At 32.7% G+C, this 20785-nt stretch overlaps 5 protein-coding genes across 15 annotated transcripts; 3 read left to right on the forward strand and 2 right to left on the reverse strand.

Annotated features, from left to right (window-relative positions):
• Positions 1-104: 104 nt before the first annotated feature.
• On the reverse strand, positions 105-1542 carry LOC8264939 (small ubiquitin-related modifier 1). Its single transcript, XM_002521033.4, has 3 exons — positions 1313-1542; positions 563-712; positions 105-368 (listed from the first exon to the last, which is right to left on the reverse strand). Exons 1-3 carry the CDS (start codon positions 1415-1417, stop codon positions 297-299), a joined length of 327 nt encoding a protein of 108 aa, XP_002521079.2. The 5' UTR covers positions 1418-1542; the 3' UTR covers positions 105-296.
• A 2209-nt stretch (positions 1543-3751) lies between these two features.
• Positions 3752-9813, forward strand: LOC8264937. Of its 7 annotated transcripts, XM_002521031.4 has the most exons (10): positions 3752-3895; positions 4282-4414; positions 4575-4713; positions 5149-5290; positions 5386-5625; positions 5882-6887; positions 7529-7767; positions 7858-7931; positions 8959-9070; positions 9475-9813. In XM_002521031.4, the coding sequence occupies exons 3-10, from the start codon at positions 4667-4669 to the stop codon at positions 9505-9507; spliced, it is 1893 nt and encodes a 630-aa protein (XP_002521077.2). In that variant the 5' UTR covers positions 3752-3895; positions 4282-4414; positions 4575-4666; the 3' UTR covers positions 9508-9813. The 7 variants fall into 7 exon arrangements, with proteins under 7 accessions (XP_002521077.2, XP_048233346.1, XP_048233345.1 ...); XM_048377389.1 differs by lacking the exons at positions 3752-3895; positions 4282-4414 and having other exon boundaries at positions 4576-4713; positions 5174-5290; XM_048377388.1 differs by lacking the exons at positions 3752-3895; positions 4282-4414 and having other exon boundaries at positions 4579-5014.
• Positions 9814-11824: 2011 nt separating this feature from the next.
• Positions 11825-13912, forward strand: LOC8264936 (xyloglucan endotransglucosylase/hydrolase protein 2). The gene is made up of 4 exons (XM_002521030.4): positions 11825-12060; positions 12377-12477; positions 12685-12878; positions 13368-13912. Exons 1-4 carry the CDS (start codon positions 11841-11843, stop codon positions 13753-13755), a joined length of 903 nt encoding a protein of 300 aa, XP_002521076.3. The 5' UTR covers positions 11825-11840; the 3' UTR covers positions 13756-13912.
• Positions 13913-14352: 440 nt separating this feature from the next.
• LOC8264935 (GPI transamidase component PIG-T) lies at positions 14353-18318 on the forward strand. 2 transcript variants are annotated; one of them, XM_002521029.3, is made up of 5 exons: positions 14353-14699; positions 15593-16819; positions 17182-17331; positions 17413-17593; positions 17985-18318. In XM_002521029.3, the coding sequence occupies exons 1-5, from the start codon at positions 14451-14453 to the stop codon at positions 18194-18196; spliced, it is 2019 nt and encodes a 672-aa protein (XP_002521075.1). In that variant the 5' UTR covers positions 14353-14450; the 3' UTR covers positions 18197-18318. The 2 variants fall into 2 exon arrangements, with proteins under 2 accessions (XP_002521075.1, XP_015575968.1); XM_015720482.2 differs by having other exon boundaries at positions 14456-14699; positions 15579-16819.
• A 192-nt stretch (positions 18319-18510) lies between these two features.
• On the reverse strand, positions 18511-20160 carry LOC8264934. 4 transcript variants are annotated; one of them, XR_007216692.1, is made up of 5 exons: positions 19718-20160; positions 19360-19484; positions 19071-19184; positions 18689-18791; positions 18511-18572 (listed from the first exon to the last, which is right to left on the reverse strand). XR_007216692.1 is itself a non-coding variant. In XM_015720483.2 (5 exons), exons 1-4 carry the CDS (start codon positions 20019-20021, stop codon positions 18712-18714), a joined length of 636 nt encoding a protein of 211 aa, XP_015575969.1. In that variant the 5' UTR covers positions 20022-20160; the 3' UTR covers positions 18511-18572; positions 18689-18711. The 4 variants fall into 4 exon arrangements, 3 of the variants coding, with proteins under 3 accessions (XP_015575969.1, XP_015575970.1, XP_002521074.1); XM_015720483.2 differs by having other exon boundaries at positions 19347-19484; XM_015720484.3 differs by having other exon boundaries at positions 18511-18791.
• Between the last annotated feature and the right edge of the window lie 625 nt (positions 20161-20785).

Consider the following 20785-nt stretch of genomic DNA (forward strand, 5'->3'; position numbering starts at 1 on the left):
ACCCGTTTGCTGAAACCCTAACAAATTTGAAATGGCAACAGACAAAAAGAAAAAAGAGTATCATAGACTTTTCTAGGATGATAGGCTAAAATGGGAAGGTAATATCATGACTAAATTAAAGCTTAAATTGATAAACCATAAGAGTATACACTTATATAATAAAAAACCTCTCAAACTGTTTTCAAGTCTGCATCAAGTTTCATTTCCATTTACATTAGCTTTCCTCACAAAACCAAGACAAATAATATATTCATCTACTATGTCTTCCATGGCCCTTTCACTTAACCGATGTGTACTCAAAGGTGTGCATCTCCACCTCCAGTTTGGTGCAGCATAGCATCAATTTCATCTCCATCTTCCATCTCGAGCTGTCACCATGTATGTAGACAGACAGTGTTAGATGTATCATATCAGATGAGCAAAATTAATTCTCATGTGGAAATCTTATCATCACAAAAACTATTATTTAGCTTTTGTAAATGGCTTTGTTTTCTGCCCAATTCTATTGCTGGTTCAAAAAAAAAAGAGCCCTGCAATGAGTTTAAGTAGAATATAACTTTACCTCATCAGGAGTCTGCTCCCCGCGCAGTCTTCTCCCATCAAATAAAAATGCAATGGAGTTAAATTCCACTGATTGTCTGTCACAATATGCAGTCATTAGCTTTCGCAGCTGGGTGCTTCTCTTGATCCTGAAGAACATCTCGTTGCCATCCTACAAAATCAAAGAGTGTTGGAACTTAAATGGCAAAAGAATTGAACAAGTAAACCAAGAAATAAAGACAATGTTCGAATAATCACAACAGCTAATCCCATCACTGCCATATCTAATTGAGAAAAAGAAGAACAACTCAATTAAAACCAATTATAATCTTATTCTAATCTCAAATATTGCAGTACTCATTTTCAACTCCAAGAATTCTACAAATCTAAGGGAAAGCCTAATTCATTAAAAAAGAAGATCGTGCTGAATTACTTTTAGAAAGCAATGAATCAATCCCAACACTCCAAAGACAGCAAAACTATCAAAATAAAACTATGAAACCATGTCTTCCAATATAATCTTACTTCAATGTCAGAGATTAACTTCCACGCATTATAAGTGAGAGAACACAAGCATGTAGCATTTAATAAATCCCTCAGCTCCCAAAATAAGTTGGGACCCAACTCCAATTTCAACATGCAAACCCAAAAATAAGCACAGCCCAGTTCCAATTTCAACATGAAACCACTGAAGTCACAATGTTTTTTCTATTAAAACCAAAAAAAAAAAAAGAAAAAGAAAAAACAAAACTCATAGAACACACGCATATACCTGTCCCTTGACTTTGAGATTAATGTGAGCAGTTTGATCCATAGGCTTCTTGTCCTCCTCCTGACCACCAGCACCAGCACCACCACTACCAGGGGTCGCAGACATATTTATAACCTTTTCAAGTTGTATCGAGTGTTTCTTTGCTCCGAGAACAGAAATGAGGCAGACAGATACCCTCTGCTTAAAAACGTCACACCATTGATGTCTATACAATAGAAGAACGCGTTATATATACGCCATTCTCGAATAAGAATCATCGTTCACTTTTATACTCGCGTGTTAATGGCAATTTTGTGATTTCATGTCAATATACGTACGAAAAGTTTACTTAAATTAACTAAGCAGCGACGTGTCATGTTGAGGCCGCGGGTACTGAGGGTTTCCTTACGATCGAGAGCGGGAGATGTGGGTTTAGGAATTATCTGAATTTGATTAGGATTTGGATTCCGTATTTTTCAGAGTAATGGAATTGGTTTTATTTGAGAAATGAAATTGGAATCGTTGATTGCAGGCAATAAAAGTAAAATGGACGGTTAGGATTCGACTGAAGGGGAATCGGACGGTAGGAAGGGTGAAGGAGAAAAATCAAATTTAATTAATGCAAGAGTCATATACGAGTTCCAATAAAAATGGAATAGTTTATTAGGCATATTTCTAAATAATATACATAGGAAAAAGCGATTCTAAAAAAGAATGTTATAGAGGGGAATTAATGGTGAAGTGAAGTTGTGTTTTTGGGTCATTGTTGTGGTGTTGGCAATTGAATTGGATTCTTACTTATCGGATTGCTCACTCAATTCTTATCCTTTCCAACTTCTATCTCTACTCCTAAATTCTGCACACTCCCTACATTATTATTGTACCATACATATTTTACGGCCGAGGTAATTTATTTATTAATTTTTATTTTATTTTTTAATAATTTATCCAGATTAATAAAATATTTAATAAAATTAACTGTAAAAAATTTAGTCAAATTAGACCAATTTATTTTTTTTTATATATAAATATCTTAAATTTTATTATATAATTTAGTCTATAAATGGTGTTAGAATTATTTTAATTATAAATAATAGATAAATAATAAATTAATTTTCTAGTATTTTATAATTATTTATAAAATTAAATTAGATATATTTTAAATATTTTTCTACATTTATTAATATTTTACAATTTATACTATTTAATATTTAGTATTGTATATACCAATACTATAAATATAATCAATATACTAATTTTAGAATTTAAAAGTTGTTATATAATCAAAAGTTAAATTATTAATTAATAAAAATATTTTATTTTTAGAATTAAAATTATTATTTAATTAGAAAATCAATTCACTAATTAATATAATATCAAAACATAATTAGAAATTATTTTTAAAATTAGATTATTATTTAATTATAAATGTAATTTATTGATTAATAAAATAATATAAAAATTAATAAATTATATATAAATTTAAATTTTATTTGATATAATAAATATACATATAAAAATAAAAAAAATTATGTGTAAAAATATGACAATACATATTAAGAAATTATATATATTTATATATATTTAAATATCTTCTTATTTTACTTATTTCTCACAAAAATATATTAAAATAATTAAAAATAAATTTATAATTTTAAACTAGAGTTATTATTTTTGAACTTTCATTGAATTGTAAAAATATAATGCAAGCACCTTTAAAACTAATTCAAAATTTAAATTCAAAGATAACTCGAATCTTAAATCCCTGATAAATAAAGAATCATGTTTGTTCTGATTTGTGATTTTATATCTTAATTCATGCTACTTTTTACTTTAATTTCTTATCAGCTATTCTTCTAGATGATGAAATGAATTTAATTAGTAATAAAATTTTAAATTATTGGAACTTAATTTTTCTTTCCGTTTCCGATCTTTGTTTTGTAAATATCTTTTTTTTTTCTCTCTTTCATAGCAATATGATTTTTAAGGTTTCTTTTTTTTGTTAACTTCGAATAATTAATTTATCTTAATATTTTTTTTCCTATTTAAAAAATTATATTACAACTTTTTTTAACAAAATTATATTACAACTTTAAACACTTTTAATTGTAATATTTAATTATTTTATATTCCTTTATTTATTTTTTACTTTAGATTTATTTTTTTAATTATTGTATTGCAACAAAGAACCCCATAATTATGAATTGTTGTGATCAATTTATAGTCATTTTTTGGTCCAATCTCTTCTGTATAACTTGCATTTTAAATTAGGCTTTATTTCTGATATCGGTATAGTTATATACTTATTTACACTCTTCTCTGACTCTCACCCTCCAACAGGCATGGTTTCCCTTATGCTCCAAAAAATACACTCATCAGTTGATTACTCTGGTGGGTCACAATTGCTTCCTATGGATACTATTGCACCTCTTTGGGCAGCACCACAACGGCAGTGTCAATCAGATTTTCATACGGCTTTTGTTAAGAACAGGCAGGGATATACTGTTCCATTCTCTTTTGGAGAAGCTGTCCAGTACATTGCATCAGCTATCCAGGCAGAAGCGTATGGCTTGTCGCCTGCTGTTAAATGGGCTCGTCGATCAGGTCTTCCTTCAGTAATCTTTGAGGGTGATTGTAAATGTGTTATTGATACTGTAAATGCTGTTAGAGATTTATCCTCCAAAGGTCAGGGGAATGTGTATTTTTAATCTCGTTCCAAGAAGGGACGATAATAATCAGAACATTCTGATTTTGATTCCTACACGGTTTTTTCACAAACTAAAAGGGACCTTCCTTTCTGCTAGAACTTAACTAGAGAAAACAAAAATAAAAATTAAATATTTATTAGAGAAAGGATAAAAATAGAAGCAAAGTACAATTGCGGCTAGTTTAGTAAATAACAGATCTTGTTCGTAGTAGCTAGATTTTAGTAATTCTCTCTTTTTCTCACTGTCATTATTTTTGGCGCGTAACTAACCTTTCCATTGCAGAGACGAAATCTCGGTCCGATTTTTAAGTCGAAAGACGAAACAAACAAATGCCAACTATGGCATATACTCGAGAGACTCCACCAATCTTCTCATTTTCTTCAATAATTCATAACAACTGCAGCCAATCAAACAGGTTAGCTTTATCGAAATTTCAATTTTGTTTAATTCTTTTTCATAATTTTAAATGTTTAGAAATGGGATTGCACTTTAGCTCTCATTTTATTGTTATGACGTTGGTTAGATTGTATTTATTGTTAAAATAATCAAATTATTGTTTATTGGGATTTGTTTAGGAAAAGAACTCTTCTGAGTTTTTCTATTGAAAGGAATTTGATTCTTTTGACTTTTGGAGGGTGAGAGAAGATTAAAGAGCAGACTATTAAAAATGGAGTCTTTTCCTGATCTTTATCCTTTGACAAGCCTGCAGATTGGGTAAGCATTGGTTTTCATAATCTATCAATGTTTTCAGAAAACATAATCCATTTTTTTTTGAATTGCTTAGTTATATATACTTGATTAATCTTGTGAGAGAGGAGAGAGTACAAAACAAGTGCATAATTCTCACCTTGTATTTATGTTGTCAAGCATTAAAGATCAGAAGACAAGCTAGGTATAGGGGTGCATAATCAAGCTAATGGAACAATTGCAACCTTTCATTTTCTTTATCCAGTGAAAAGTTAATGGAATGAACTCTTTTTCTAATTCTTTCTTGAAGAAGCAGATTTTGCAAGAGGTTAGATTTTTAAAAGCTAAAACATAGTTTCCATAATGTAGACTTTTCAAGTAATAAGGTAACCTTAAGCAATTTTGAAGTTAGATGCTTAGAATATGCATTTTTTAAATATTTGAATATGGTTTCTGTTTTAGGGATATAAAGTCCTATCTGTCACAGGCTTTTGTATATTTTGCTCCCATTAGCAATACGTTTCTTATTCTGGTTGACAATCAGTCATGGTGGCAAAACAATAATTCGAGATCAAACCAAATAAGGGAGTTGATGATCACCAAGGTTACACTTCTTCACACTAATTTTCTCTTTATTGATGTTATTGATGCAATACCATATAGGTCTTTATCCATTATGCTTCTTGTTGATACATGCAGTACAGAATGTCACCTTTTAAAAATACTAGAGCTTTGCGGGGGTGTCCAAGTTTAGGATATGGAACCTTCAGCCATGAAAGGAAGAAATTCTGCAAGTGGTTGCCCAATTTTGACATTGCTAGTGTCACAGAAAGGGCTACATTCTCTATGATGAGTTTGTACAAAGCCTTGCATGGGTTTATAGTATTTGAAGTTGCATGGAAAGATGTACGAGGCATCAACTATTTAAATGAGCTTCAGGTAATCATGAATAGACGTATTACTGACATTGGATAATATGTGTGAGCATGTGTAAAATTTATATGTTCAATTATGTGAACAAGATGCAAGGGATTTTTAAGTTTATTTTCTTTGTCATGAAAGTTGGTTCTAAGGATTCTTAACTCTTATGCTTAATAGCTTAGCAGTAGGGAGAAACGTTTTCCATTTGTAATGCAAGATGTTTTCAAATTGCCCTTCGTATTACCTTTTCATCAACAGTATATGTTTTCCACAGACAGATACATCCCTTGCTTTAGAAGTAAAATTTATGAGAAAATGGGAATTCAACAGCATTGATCAAGCATTGAGCTGTATTTCATCATGGTTCTTGGGCACTCCAGCTGAAACAGAAACACTGCAGAGCAACCTAGTTCTTTTGCATGACAAGGTTCCTTCTTATTCTTCTTGGGGGATCACAGTTGCTTCTAAAGAATTGCTGCTTAATGCATCTCAAGCTGAGCTGTTCTCAGAAGATGTGTTCTTTGACGTCAGGGAATGTCCCATTGACACGGATGATTGTCAATCTGGAATGCATTGCCAGGTGGAAGAGCCAGTGGATGGGAAGAGAAAAGAAATTCTATGGGAGGATGATAACTCTGAGCCTATGGGATACAAGGACACTCTTCTGCTATTAAGTTCCAATGATAGAGATCTTCCATCTAAATTATGCCAGATAATTACATCTGATTTGAAGCTTCTTACTTTGCTTGAGGCAGGCCTTCCCTCTGGGGTTATTTTTCTTCAATCCTATCCACTGTTCAATAAAGTTTATCGTCACTGGATGCGGCCTCTATTAAGAATCCTATATGCAGTAATGTCATGCATAACTGTGATTATTGGGTTTTACGATCTCTATAAGAATGTTCCACTCCTGAAGGCAGCTGCATCACACCTTCCTTGGCCATTTCTCAAGTGGATTGAAGCATGGGATATGGTTTCAAGAATTAAGTATCTTGGAACGATGTTGTTCCTACAGAATTTGCAGAAAGCCATCAAGTGGTTCCTAAGGAAGACGCAACTGATGAAGCTGCTAGTATCGCTACTCACAAGGTCCTTGATTTATCTACTGGCAGAGCTGATAGAACTTTTGACACCAATATGGAGTGCTTTTGCTGAAATTGGAGTGCAAATCTGCATGATTACAAGAGTTGTGGTGCAGCCCTTTTGGAGCTTATTATTGGATCTTGTCGATGTTTTATTCTCACCTCTGGAGCTTTTATATTCATGTATATTGACTTTAGGTAAATTTGTGAGACTCATTATTTCAGGACTACAGTTAGCCTTTCTTCTCCCAGACTATAAGCTTGTGAAAGATTAGTTATATTTTTTGTCGTTCTTAAAAGCATGATTCTGACATAAACTATTCTCATGAATTTGCAGAAAAAAAATATACAAACAGAAAGCTCTTAAGAATATTTTTTCAGCATTACCTCATCCACACATGTTAGAAATGTTCTTAACTTGTCATAGTTGTATGAACACATAACTTTATCTGGCTGTGGCATTCCCTTTTAGGAAAATGTCCTAAAACTCAGTGCCTTGGGTACAATGCTGCAGTTTTTGAGATTATTCAGATGAATATTGAGACAAATTTATTCATAGTGCAAAGCAAAGGTGGTTTAGCAAATTGAATGGACTTTACCATGAGATTATTTCTCATGCTTATTATTAATTAAATTTAATACCTTTGATCCCTTTTAGTCGTCTCAGAGTTTCAACTACCTAAAAAAATCTGTGAATATCTTTCACAAATTACTCTTCTGCTGTTCCCCTTCTTGCATCATATATAGATCTAACTGTATTAAGTTAGTGTCTTTGTTTTTTTCTTTTTTTCTTTTCCGTGCTCAGTTTGAGTTTAATTTGACCTTTCTCTTGCATCCAGTCACATTCATTTTGTCGTTCTTTGATATCATACGGGATTTGCTCCTCTATCCTTCTCAAGGCTGCCTTCTCCTGGCGAAATTTTTGGCTTCTGCAATAATTAACATTTATATGATGCTTGCAAGAACCTTAATGATATTCTCCAATGGCAAGGGTATGCTTACAAGTTTTGCTCAAGCAAAACCTAGCTCATCTGATATTTCATTTTGGCATTCTCTGTGGAATGATCTCTTCTCAAAGGTTTGTCTTATGCCATGGATAATTATGACATCTGTTCATGCCTAGGTTCCTTATCTTATGCTAAAACCTGTGTCTGACATTGTCTCACAGGTCTTCCGGTCTCTTAGAAACATTATATGTGGTCTTGTTGCATTCCTTGCTTCCTGCAACAGGCATAGGCTAAGGTACAAATACCTTTTCATTGTTTTTTTTTTCTTTTTGTTACTGCTTTCATAGATGTTTCTAAGGGACATATAATTAATCTAAAAGTGAAGTTGCTAGAGGAGTTGGCTTGTGTAGTTTTCTTTTTCTCTTCTTTTCTTTTTGTGCAGTTGTGGCAACATAACATTATAATTCTCCCAAAAGCAAGAATAAGAAAAAAACAGGCAATCTTTGGTATAGATATGGAATGAACAGTTAAATATGCACTAGATTGTGGGAATTTTTTGACATCCATTATCCTTTTGAAAAGAAGAAGATGTGATTTGTATAACTTCATAAGCAACAAAATTTAAGTGTTTCATGGTGTGCCTTGATTTTCCTGCCTATCCATCTTTTAATGATTAATGTTTGATTGACCAAATTTGAAGTTCAGTCTCAAATTATGTTGAATGGATAGATCAGGATTAATAAAAGAGAGTTGATGCTTAATCACGCATGGGGCAATACATGTGCAGCCTTACATGTGACCATGTTTCATCTCAATATCTAAGCTGAAAAGTCGTCTAGATTGGATCATTATGGGCTTCTCTGTAGTATTTTTGAAACCTACTTAACATTCTCTGATAACATTTTTCATAATATCACAGTTTTTTTATTTATCCAAAAATAAATCTGCTGAATACTAGGACTGAGGAAATTATCTTTTAAGGTGTTGCACCAAATGGATGGATTGTTTTTGTTCAACTCTGATGCTTGATTTCTCTTGGTGAGAACTGAAAACTAAAAAGATGTTAAGGGTCCAATGGCATAATAATGTTCTCCACATTAGGTACTGTTGGAAGGGACTGCTATTTATATTTAACATTCGGCCTTATGCCTTTATATAATAAGGATCCTTATGTGCATAAGTTCGCAGTAAAATTGCATGGCCAACTCTTGTGGACTGTTAATGCAAAGTATATTTGATAGCTAAAATATTCTAGGTTGCATTAACATGGCATTCGATTTCATATTCTGGGGAATACTCATAGCATATTGTTGGATGTGCAGCACCTACAACCACATTAAGGAAATCGTTCGTCATCCGCGTTACTTTCTTCGGAAATTAGTTCCTCCTCGATGTTCTTATTTCCCAGTGCCTCAATTGGAAAGCAGTCATAAGGTAACGGCACTTTTCTGGTCTTTTTGGAAAATTTTGGCTGTGTTTCATGAGAAAGCAGAAAGAATTGAATAACAATCTGGATTTCTAAAAGATTCTAAAAGGCTGAATTGGCTAAAGCATGAAAACATGGACTTGTTTCACTTCCTGCTTTCTGCCATTATTCAGCAATCCATCAAAGTGAAAAGGGTATCAATGGTATTGATCCCTGAGATATAGCTAACCATTGAAAGCATCTTTTTGTCTCTATGAAAAATTGCTTAATTCCAGTGGAAAAAATGCTGAATCAGACAATTACTAGCTCTAGCACACACATATACCCCATGGTACTGTCAATTGGATATTTAAGCAGTTGTATGAGGAATGCTGATTCTCATGTAGGAATATTTCTTTTCTTCTAATTGCAGGATGGTATTGAGGAGTGTGACCGATGCAAATGAGAATATGCTCGTGCCTATACCTGTAGTCTTTTAGTACTTGTATTTAATCGTAACTCTTCGCTCTCTCTCGCTCTTTCTTATATATATATATATATATATATATAGTTGATGTTATTAGGAGTTGATTAGAGCATAGTGCTCCAATTCATAGATGAATAGACAGATAATATATCTTTTTCTTCTGCATTTTCTGAAAATCATAGACATGGCTGTACAGTTAACAACTTTGTACATATAGTAACTTGAATGAGCTGTAAATTGTAGAGCTACTGTTTTTATAATGGATAATGGAGCATGTTATTGTAATTAAGGTTTTGTAACCTCACACACAGCGTGGCTGAGCTTAATTAAGTTGTCAATAGCATTCAAAATGTATCTTTAACCCCTCTATTTCTTGCTCATTTTATTCTAAACCTAATACCTCAATCTTTTATAAGTAGGATCCACTTATGCCTGTAAAATTTATTCGCCTTACACAATTTTCCAGCCATTGGGATCTAATCTAATATATCTAATGGCTTAAACTTTTATAACATATTTGCTATTCTAATTTCTATTCTCCCTTATTCACTAATTAATATATATTTCTTTCATTTCACTTTCCATTTGTAAAATAATTTAAGTAAAATAAAGTGAATGATTCAGATTTTTTCCCTATTCTTTTTTCTTTTCCTCTTATATCTTCAATGTAAAATTTTCCAGATTTATAATCAAATAATATTGATAGAGTAAGAAATATAAAGTATTAAATTTTTATAAAGAAATATATTTCGCCAATAAAAAATCTTGATTTGCAATGATTTAGCCATTTTTACTTCGATTAACTATTATTATTATGTTGTCCGAAATTTTTAATTTTATTATTTTATTGTTCAATCACAGTTTGAATGTTATTGATTTGACAACCAGATCACATCATTTTAAATTGTTAAGCTTTAAACTCATATTATCAAATATAAAAAATATTATAATGATACCTGATTTGAGTGAAGATAACTAAATTCTTATCCATCGATATTTTTAACGGTGAGATTTTTTTTTACGATTTTTAATTATATATTTTTTATTTGTCTCAAAAAAGAACTACATGGTAAAAATCTTCAAATGGTAAATCTTTGTAATACTTTTTTGTACTTTCTTTTCTTATAGTTGACGCTAAAATTAACATTAATTATTAATAATATTTGTTATATGCAATAAATGTAAATATAAATAGCAAATAACTATTTTACTTATTTAACCATTTATAATTGATTTGATTTGATTATCATAATAAGGAAAAACATGTGCTTCTATGAATATAGAAGTCCCATTCCAATTTTTGTAATAAATTTCTAGGATCCAAACACTAATAATAGAAATCATTTATTTCCATTTTCATTTTTACCGATTTTATTTTCACTAAAGAACCGATTAAGAGGAGAAGATGGTTCAAGATAGAGCAAGAGAGAAAGACTTTAAATAAGTGTCAGCTTATTTTGAGTAAATCATTTTATAGATGGAAAACATCATTAGTTAGTGTGTTAATATATATACATTGGACTTTCAATTACTTACGAAACAGCAAAAGTTGAAACTTGAAAAGGGGGTTGATGTCAAGGTCATGATTGACAAGATATTGGCCATACTGTTGATTAGTTTGATATGTGAGTTTTTATAGTCAGCTGCTGTAACCAATTTCTAAGTGCTTAGTATTAGTGTATATTTTGGATGGGGAAACCCTTAGCCTGTACCTTTCAGGAACCAAATTCTGGATGGAAGGATTTATAAACTATTAAAAGCTCAAAATGCTCAACGGAACTCTATCTGTCTATCTTTTTCCCAAAAGAAAGCAAAACCTCATATTTAATATTTTTATTTAATTTTCTTGTCTTATACATGCAATTAGAAACGTTTTGTTCTTTATGCAATTCTTTTAAGAATCAGACGTGTGTGGATAAGCTTTAGGGTCAGCCAAGAAAATCGAATTTTATGTGATAGCTAGAGCTACAGGTCGATGGATTCCTTACATATAGCCATCTAATGAACAATTATGTTAACCAATATGAATATGATAATTGTTAGAACTTAGCATGTAAAATTTATATATATATATATATATATGTTATCGAGATATCTCTTCTAAAACTTATTTTAAAATTAATTAATTAATATGAAAGGATATGATTTAAATGGTAGTTAATCATTTTGTGCTTGAAGTTGCTTTCTTAACATAAAGTATATGACGATGGAGTTTGTTATGGGGATGGAATGGAGAGGAGTCACTGGCGTGCGGACAAGTTCAAAATCTATACATATATTATATATATGAACTCAAAGACTAGTAGTTCAAAATGCACAACAGAAAGAACAAGAAAAACATGTTGCAATTTCCAAGAATGGAGTTTTGTGTAGTATGTTTTCTCGCATTTCTCCTAGTTGGTGGGGTGCTTTCAAATAGAATAAGTGACACTGGCTTATTTGATCAAACTTATCAAGTTACATGGGGGAAGGATCATGTCTTGCCACTCAATCAAGGCAAAGAGATTCAGCTCTCCATGGATAAATCTTCTGGTCTTTTTCCTCTATACCTTAATTTTCTTCTCCTGCATGCGTAGCTACTTAATCTGCGAACTCGATGCTAGTGTTACTGTATATGTATTTTGCTTTGTTAAGTTTTAATGCATGATCGTGCATGGAAAGGGCAAAAAGATAAGAAAAAGAAAAGAAAGAAAATCCTGAGGAAGACGAAGAGAGAATTTAAATAATTGTGCGAGTTAAATAATAATAATGCACAGTTAAGCAAAACTTGTCAAATTTATTTAGTAGGTGGCTACGTATAATATTTATATGAATACGTATATAAAATACCTTAGGCGAATGCATGCAGGGGCTGGATTTGGATCCAAGCTAAGTTTCGGTTCTGGATTCTTTCATCTGAGGATAAGGCTCCCACCAAAGGACTCAGCAGGAGTTGTTACTGCTTACTATGTAAGTATCTGCGTGTATTTATAACTAATGTGTTTACCATTTTCTTGAAACTATTTCGAAGCGAATGTCCTGACAGTGCACATGCTTCTCAGCCCTTTATATAGCTCCATCCTTTATCAGAAGTATTATAGTCTTGCTTTTGAGCAAATTAGCAATTACAGATGGATATTAATCATATGGGTGGATTTTGAAAAAATTTAATGGCAGCTAACTTCGCATGGTGACAATCATGACGAGCTAGATTTTGAGTTCTTGGGCAACAGAGAAGGAAAGCCAATCACTTTGCAGACAAATGTGTTTGCAAATGGTTTGGGGAATAGAGAGCAAAGAATGTATCTTTGGTTTGATCCTGCTGCAGATTTTCATAATTACAAGATCCTTTGGAACCAACATCAGATTGTGTAAGAACAATCCTTTGATCTCATCGCCTTATTACTGTATTTACTGATTTACAGAAGAGACATGAGAATTATTTTATATATATATATATATATATATATATATATATATACTGTTTTCTGTGTACTCAAAGTAGAAAAAGAAGAAATTATGAATTTTTTTATTCATTTCAAGTGAAGCTATATGATTGAATTCTATCTTGAAGGCATGCCTCCTTGAAAAAAAAACCAAGATTATAATTAATCCTTTGAGTACACTCAATATTTTGCATAATTTATTCATCACCATCTGCTTTTCTTAATTAATAATATCAAAATAGATTGAATTTTCTATATCATCTTACATGAAATGATAATTCGATGAAATATCAAAATATTAAAAAATGAATAGTAATTTTTATTTATTTATTATGTTAGTTTTTTTTAGTAGATTACATTTTATATCGATTCCATATTATAATTTTTTTTCTTATTGATGATTGTTGGTATCAGATTTTTTGTGGATGACATACCCATAAGAGTGTTCAAGAACAAGACAAATATTGGAGTTAGCTATCCGTCAAAGCCAATGCAAATAGAGGCAAGTTTATGGGATGGAGATAGTTGGGCAACAGATGGTGGCCAGACTAAAACCAACTGGAGCCATGCACCTTTTCAAGCTCACTTCCAGGGTTTTGACATTAGTGGATGCTCCTTACCTGAAACCCCAAACACCCAGCCATGCTCTTCTCACAAATACTGGTGGAATTCTGACAAATATTGGCAACTGAATTCTACACAGCGCAAGACCTATCAAGATGTCAGGAAGAAGTATTTAACTTATGATTATTGTTCTGATAGGCCTAGGTTTCCTACGCCTCCTCCAGAATGCCCTCAGTGAGTGATATAGGATTTAATTAGTGACTTTACAATCACTCCAAACATTTCGGAATAATCTCTCCAAACATTTCGGAATAATCACTCTATTTATTGTTCTCTCTTCTCTTCCATTACCATTTACAGCAGTTTAAAAAGAAAATCATTACCATTATCATTTACAGGTTATCCATTTATTTATTTATTATAAATCTTTTCTATTGCAATTCCTTTTTCTTTCTTAACTATATATTATTTACAATATGTATGAATTATCATATGCTCAACGTTCAGATTTGAGAATAATATGCATTAATTTGGATGAATCATGAAATTTTGAAAAATGATTATTGACCCATTAAAAGAACATCGACTATTAATATTTTCAATTATTATTAGTTTAAAATTATACAAGAGAAACCTTTCAATTTTTAAAATTCTATGATACTTAGTAATAAGCATAAAATCATTAAATAACATGAAGTTATTTTTAGTATGTCATAATAATGTATGTAATTTTCTTTTAAAGGAATAAGCTAGAATACTTATTTATTTTCATAACCCAAAAATACATTAATTAATAAATGTACGAGACTGAATTTAAAAATGAAATGGGCCTGATCTAAACAGAAAAGGCCCAGAAGCCCAAGTCTGAAGAGCCAATGCTCGCCCCCGGCGACTTCTGTCTGGTTAAAGCACAGAACACTAGTACACAAATCAATGGAGCTTCCACTAATAAAATCGACTCTCTTACTCTTTCTGATTCTTGTTTACAAAAGTGCCCCTACTCCGGTTGTGCTTGGATCGGCTATAAAACAGCAACCAGAAGAAGAGTTCCACGAGGAACTATTGTTAAGGCCGTTACCTGATCGAAAAGTTTTGGCGCATTTTCACTTTGAAAGCACAGCTCCTCCTCCGAATTCAAATGGGCGTCACCATCATCTCTTCCCTAAACCCATTTCTCAGCTGGTAACTTACTCTTTTATATTTGCTCTTTCTTTTATTTAATCAGGGCAAAATGTCGAAACTTGGGAACTGAACAGAAAATTGTTTCTCTTCTTTTCCTTTTCTTTCCTTATGTTAAAAGATTGTTGATTTGTAATGTAGTATTTTTTTAGTAATGCAAGAATTCAGTATATAGTTGCTAGGACTCAATTCTTTCAACTTAAAATTACAGTTTTTTTTTTGGGAAAGAAATAGAAAGCTGTTGTTTGGAATATATCATGTGAAAGAATCGAAATCAATTCAATTTTGGCATGATTTCATTTCCTTTAAAGTTGCATTTTTTTCTTTTTTATTTATTTTTCTTTATTTTTTTTTAAAAAAGAAAAGGTTGGAAGAACTTAATTCTAGCAATGCCAGACTGTCCAAACATGATAATTAACCAAGTAGAATTTAATTGAGTTGGATCCTTTCGTCTTTGTTCCAAACAAGAGGGAACTCATGCCAAGAGTGACATGATTTTACAAGAGTTCATTTAAATTCGGTTGAATTCTCTAGCATGATTTATAGCAAACAAGGTCTTTAGGATTTTTGAGATCTCAATTGTTGAGATCTTGTACTTTAGCGCATAATATGTTAACAATTTATAGGGTTTATGCTTTAGTTATCTCTTTAGGTTGTCCTGTTGGAAACTAGAACAGTTAAATTCTTGTTCATTTCTCTAAACTGAGTTTGCTCGTGGTAGCACACTAGATTATAGATGTTTTTCCTCTCTCAATTATGTTTCAATTACTTGATTTTCGTATACATCACCCAAAGAATGTCAACCATATATTATAAATTCTGTATGTATGTTATATTTTATTTGGATTTGGTATAGCATACAAGTTGTAACTCATGGAATAGAGTTTCTTGGACAGCTACAAAAGTTTCATATTAAGGAAATGGAATTATCATTCACACAAGGTCGTTGGAACTACGAAAGCTGGGGAGGATTTGACCCCATATCGAGCACTAATGCTAAGCCTCCTGGAGTTGAATTGTGGGCTGTCTTTGATGTCCCCCACGACCAAGTTGATGCTTCTTGGAAGAGTTTAACACATACTCTTTCAGGTCTTTTCTGTGCTTCAATTAACTTTCTTGAGTCCTCTTCATTGTATGCAGCTCCTGAATGGAGCTTCCGACCAGCTACAGGGAATATAAGGTACGGTATGTTGCCTCGTGAAGCTGTTTGCACTGAGAACCTAACTCCATGGTTAAAGCTTCTTCCTTGTCGAGACAAAGCTGGGATTTCTGCATTAATGGATAGACCATCACTTTACAGAGGTTTTTATCATTCTCAGAGGTTGCATTTGACCTCTAACAAATCTGGTCCAGAGGGGAAAAATTCAGGTATCATTCTAGAACAATCACTCACTATTGTTCTTCAGCCTTATAGTTATTCTAGTGCAAAGAATTTTCAACCAAGCTGGTCTTTGAGTTCAATACTCGGAAGGAAAATCACTGGAAGTTGTGATCTTGCAAAATCTAGCAATGTATACCTTCAATTTGAGAGTAACCTAGTAACGGAACTAAAGAAAATCGAGAATAATGGAGTTGTCGACATAGCTTCTGGAGGGATTTGGGGGCCTGGCTTTGAATTGTCAGTTAAGCCAGACATGGTGTTTGAAGAAGAGAATAGCAGGCACAGAAAGGGCTCTTCTGTCTTTTATAAGTTTTCAGTTGATAAATACAGTGATTCTCAGCCTTTTGATCTAGGCCTTACATGGAAATATCCTGTAACTTGGTCATGTGAACAAGCACCACTACATGCTAGCAGGTTCTTGATGGGAAGTGGGAATGAAAGGGGTGCAATTGCTATCTTATTGAAATCTACAGATATAAGTGATGCTTCCTTGGGCACTTCTTGTGCTACTGGTGGAAATAAGTTGCGAGTTGATGTTTTCCAAGTTGTGCCTTGGTATGTTAAGGTATATTATCATACTCTTCAGCTGTTTGTGAATGACCAACCTAAGGCAGTTGGAGATTTTATAGTGAAGATTCATGTTTCGCCATCCAAAGACAAGATATCACCTGGAGTGATGGAGATGGTCTTGCAACTTCCTTGTGATGTGAAATCGGCCACTTTAACATTAGAGTTTGATAAGGTATGCTTGCCATTTTATGTTTTGCTTTGAATTCATCTTATTAATTTCTCAGTTTAGGTTTAATAAGATACATAAGATAGAATAGAACTCTCATAATGCTGTAACTATAGATCAAGATAGTGTGCTCCTTTCCTCCTCGTGGAGAAAATAGAAAGAAAGAAACATTACTGTTCTACCTACCCACTGAACTTCAGGTCTCAAGAAACGCAAAACAGAATGAAAAAGATAGTCGTATTGTTTGCAACTGTTCTTAAGACATTAAGGGCCCAGCAGCTGCGTGGGAACCACTGTCTAATGATTCTCGTCTACTGAACATAATTGGTTATCAGTTTCTCAACTGCTTCTCGATTATATCTCTATAGGGTTTCCTACACATTGATGAATATCCTCCAGATGCTAATCAAGGATTTGATATTCCATCAGCTGCAATAAGCTTTCCCAACTTTTACACCAGCAAGATTTTTCCTAGCAATTGTTCTGTGGAAAAGTCACCCATGTTGTCTAAATTTCAGGTATTTATTTTTGTAAATCTTGTTGATTCCTAATGTACTTCACCTTTGAATCATTTGGCTGATTCTGGATTTCTGGTGCAGGAAAAGAATCCTGTTCTTGCTTACACAGAAGTGTTACTTGTACCTTTGACAACTCCTGATTTTAGCATGCCATATAATGTAATCACAATCACATGCACGGTATTTGCGTTGTACTTTGGATCATTGCTAAATGTTCTTCGAAGGCGTGTTGCTGAGGAGGAAAGGCTTCTTAAGAAAAAAGGTAAACCCATCTCATGGATCTGGCTGTACTGGCTTCTTGGTGAAGCTACAGAGACCCTGAACAGCATTATCATTGGTTAATTGAAGCTTTATGATTTTGTTTTTAAAGTGAAATGTGTGAAATATTTGGTTAAGATGCTATTTATTGATACCCCGACTTCTGTAGTTTGCAATTTAGCAATAACAGCAAATAGATGTATGCATGTTCATGTGGAAATTTGCAAGTTGAGCGTAATGAAAAATGACGTCCATTATAATCTTGAGAATTTCAGTTATTTGCTTTGGAGAGATTATCATTCAATATCTTGAAAATACTATGCTATTGTGCTATTTTAGTTGGTTCGACCTTCTTATTTATCCTGCTCCTAATCTCTTTTGTTGCTCTCTTGCAGCTGACGAGAAAACCAGCTGGCTTTCCAAATTGTCTGCTAAGCTAAGAGGAAAACCGCAGGACAATCCCGAGTCACAGCAGGAAACTTCCGAGTTGAGGCGAGAAGCTCTGGAGTCACCATCAAAGTCATCATCCCTTATTAATTCTAAATTATTGTTGAAAATTATGCTAGTGGCTGGTTTTGCTGTTGCTTGGCAATACTATTTTGGATAACATCATTAGTTACTGGATTCAGAACTTTGGAGTGTACAATATATGAGAGAAGAGAGAGCATACTTTTTAGATATCAGTAAAAGAATTGTTTCTACCATTATACATGGAACTTTCTTCTGTAACCCAATTTTGCATCACTTTGATCTTAGTCAACCTTTTTACAAGCCACTGAATAACTCGCTCCGACTAACAATCGACCATGCATGACACAATTCAACTGTCCGGATTGAAGCTTTCATTTTACTTGATGGTTGATATGTACTTTCAGCTGAATGGCTTGTAGAACAAGTGAGTGTGTTTTACAATGTTGAAAAGAAATTCTAATTGCTCTCTCCCATTCTCACATGTATCATTTGCAGAATTTGGATATTGTAATCTGTAAACAGCAAATATTTAACAAGCAACACACTTAAACATTTGAAAGATAATATTGTAAAGGAGTTGTAGTAGATTGACATTTCATCTGATTCTTTTGCAAGGAGCAGCCAATACCACTTCATTGTCTCTTATCCGTTTCATGTCGCCACTCTGTGGCCACACTTCAGTCTGTTGCTTGAGATAACTCCAGGATAGCCATTGCCTCCTCCTCCAAATTCTGGAAAAAAATAACTCAAAAAAATGTGTTATTCTGAATGCTAAGCTAAGCAAAAACTTATTTAATTATTTCTTTTTCAACAGAGCTATGGAAAGACTTTTGAAGAATTATCTTTACATCAGGAAGATGAAAAATCTTTGCAGAACAAACGAAAATATGCAAAGGCAATTTACAAAGAACACCTGCTGCCTGCTAGCATTGAGATGATTAACTTAGTTAATGCACACGAACTCTAACATTCTAAGTCGCAGTATGAAGGGCAAATCACGTAGGCCTTACCTGAGTTGGCTTCATTTATCTTTAACTTTTTGAATAAATTGACATCTTCCAACAATTGCTTCCTCTTGAAGCCAAGTCCATTATATTTGGGAACTTGATGGTCAGCTCCAAATCCTGAAGAACCACATATTAAAACTTTTAGCTCCCTAAAGGGCAGCCAATATCTCCAATTGCTTCATTGCTATCTCAGATCGTCACTCTTATAGTTGTAATGCATAGTTTAGATAGGCATCTCAAGAACTTGGAAAGAAAATTGTCACTAGTTCAGACTTCTACCTGAATTATTTACCTTCAACATTTTATTCATAAGCAACTCGGTATGTCCGTGCTGTATCCCGCTCCTAATACCAACTTTCTCTGGTTCAGTTCTGTAATTAATCCTACAAGTAGCAGCATCTTGAGGGCTGTATGCTCCTAAAAAGTAGACAAACAATATTCATCAAGTTTACTCCTAACCCCACTATATATATATATATATATACACTTTTTCCTAGGTAATCGCAAATTCTAAGGAAAATAAAAAGAAAGAAAAGAAAAGAAAATTTTGGTTATTTCACACAATTTTCATCAACCAACAGACAAGACAACAAAACAGTACACACCAAATACCAAAACCAAGGAAACCGAGAACAGTCAAAAGAACATACGTTTGGTCCCAGATTTACAAAGCTTGCCATCGACAACAAGAGCATCCGCGTCATCTTGACCAGTAGATAACCCTTTAGAAGAAAAGAACTTAAGAAGCGATCGCCAAGTAACAGAGGAAGATATAAGATCAACTCCTCTACTAATGAAGTGACCATTTAGCTTCAACGTTGATGGGTCTAACCCGAATGCCCTTGCTATCGAACCCAAGTCCAATTTCTGGTCTTCCCATGCTGTGAATGGCACTGTCGTGGATAGATATGGACACAGTAACTTCACTGTTCTGGGTTTATCAAAATCTGACATTTTCTTGCTCAATCTCTTCCTCTATGCGCTTGTTTGTTTGTTTGTAATTCCGTTTGCAGAGTTATTCGCCCCTCACTAGAAGAAGTATTGAAGTGTTCTCCAACGGTTTCTGGAAGTGTCTGAGAGCTTTTATATGCAACGGTGGGTGCTGTCTTCACAACGGCTAAGCCCCTTATAGATGGGCTTGGGCTCTGTTCTTTTCTTGAGACGGACCCTGTCACTTTGGTGTCGAAGACGGCATTCATTGATTCATAACAAGAAAACAATAAAAAATAAATGTTTAACTGAGCTTTAAGAGTAGAAATTAAGTTTAGTATAAAAGAGAAAAGAAGATCATGTTTTCGTGAGTCGCATTTCTTTACCTTTTTATTTATTTATATTAATTACGATTAAAATTATATTTATTTTATTTTATTTTTCAGTATTTAAAAATAATTAGAATTACATTATTAATTCTATATTTTTAATTATGATTTTAGTATCATATAGAAATAAAAAGTTAAATTTTTATTTTGTATAAAACTTTTCAATTAATTCTTTATTTATAAATTTATTATATAAGTAATCTTTTAAATATTTTATAAAATATTATATTTATCTTTGAATAAATTACTATAGTTTTTAGAATTTATGTGAAATATACAAGTTGAGCTCTAATGATTATAACTTTTTTAAGGTTATAGTTTAATATATTTTTTCCTTTTTGTTAATATAATATAAAAAGATAAATTTATTCTTAAAAGGTTATCAAATTTTATAGAATG

Source organism: Ricinus communis, chromosome 7 (genome assembly GCF_019578655.1).
Source record: "Ricinus communis isolate WT05 ecotype wild-type chromosome 7, ASM1957865v1, whole genome shotgun sequence".
Taxonomy (NCBI): domain Eukaryota; kingdom Viridiplantae; phylum Streptophyta; class Magnoliopsida; order Malpighiales; family Euphorbiaceae; genus Ricinus; species Ricinus communis.

Bases quoted from the DNA above. Each gene is read 5' to 3' on its own strand.
- LOC8264939 (XM_002521033.4), bottom strand. From the start codon at position 1,417: ATGTCTGCGACCCCTGGTAGTGGTGGTGCTGGTGCTGGTGGTCAGGAG. The intron at 713-1,312 runs GTATATGCGTGT...TTGATTTTGTAG, and splicing joins ATCTCAAAGTCAAGGGACAG to GATGGCAACGAGATGTTCTT. The intron at 369-562 runs GTAAAGTTATAT...ACATGGTGACAG, and splicing joins GGGAGCAGACTCCTGATGAG to CTCGAGATGGAAGATGGAGA.
- LOC8264937 (XM_002521031.4), top strand. From the start codon at position 4,667: ATGGAGTCTTTTCCTGATCTTTATCCTTTGACAAGCCTGCAGATTGG. The intron at 5,291-5,385 runs GTTACACTTCTT...TGATACATGCAG, and splicing joins GGGAGTTGATGATCACCAAG to TACAGAATGTCACCTTTTAA. The intron at 6,888-7,528 runs GTAAATTTGTGA...TCTTGCATCCAG, and splicing joins TTCATGTATATTGACTTTAG to TCACATTCATTTTGTCGTTC.
- LOC8264936 (XM_002521030.4), top strand. From the start codon at position 11,841: ATGCACAACAGAAAGAACAAGAAAAACATGTTGCAATTTCCAAGAATG. The intron at 12,061-12,376 runs GTCTTTTTCCTC...GAATGCATGCAG, and splicing joins CTCCATGGATAAATCTTCTG to GGGCTGGATTTGGATCCAAG. The intron at 12,478-12,684 runs GTAAGTATCTGC...ATTTAATGGCAG, and splicing joins GAGTTGTTACTGCTTACTAT to CTAACTTCGCATGGTGACAA.
- LOC8264935 (XM_002521029.3), top strand. From the start codon at position 14,451: ATGGAGCTTCCACTAATAAAATCGACTCTCTTACTCTTTCTGATTCTT. The intron at 16,820-17,181 runs GTATGCTTGCCA...ATATCTCTATAG, and splicing joins TAACATTAGAGTTTGATAAG to GGTTTCCTACACATTGATGA. The intron at 17,594-17,984 runs GTAAACCCATCT...GCTCTCTTGCAG, and splicing joins AAGGCTTCTTAAGAAAAAAG to CTGACGAGAAAACCAGCTGG.
- LOC8264934 (XM_015720483.2), bottom strand. From the start codon at position 20,021: ATGTCAGATTTTGATAAACCCAGAACAGTGAAGTTACTGTGTCCATAT. The intron at 19,485-19,717 runs GTATGTTCTTTT...TCTACTTTTTAG, and splicing joins TTGTAAATCTGGGACCAAAC to GAGCATACAGCCCTCAAGAT. The intron at 19,185-19,346 runs GTAGAAGTCTGA...GTGGTTCTTCAG, and splicing joins GTTGAAGGTAAATAATTCAG to GATTTGGAGCTGACCATCAA.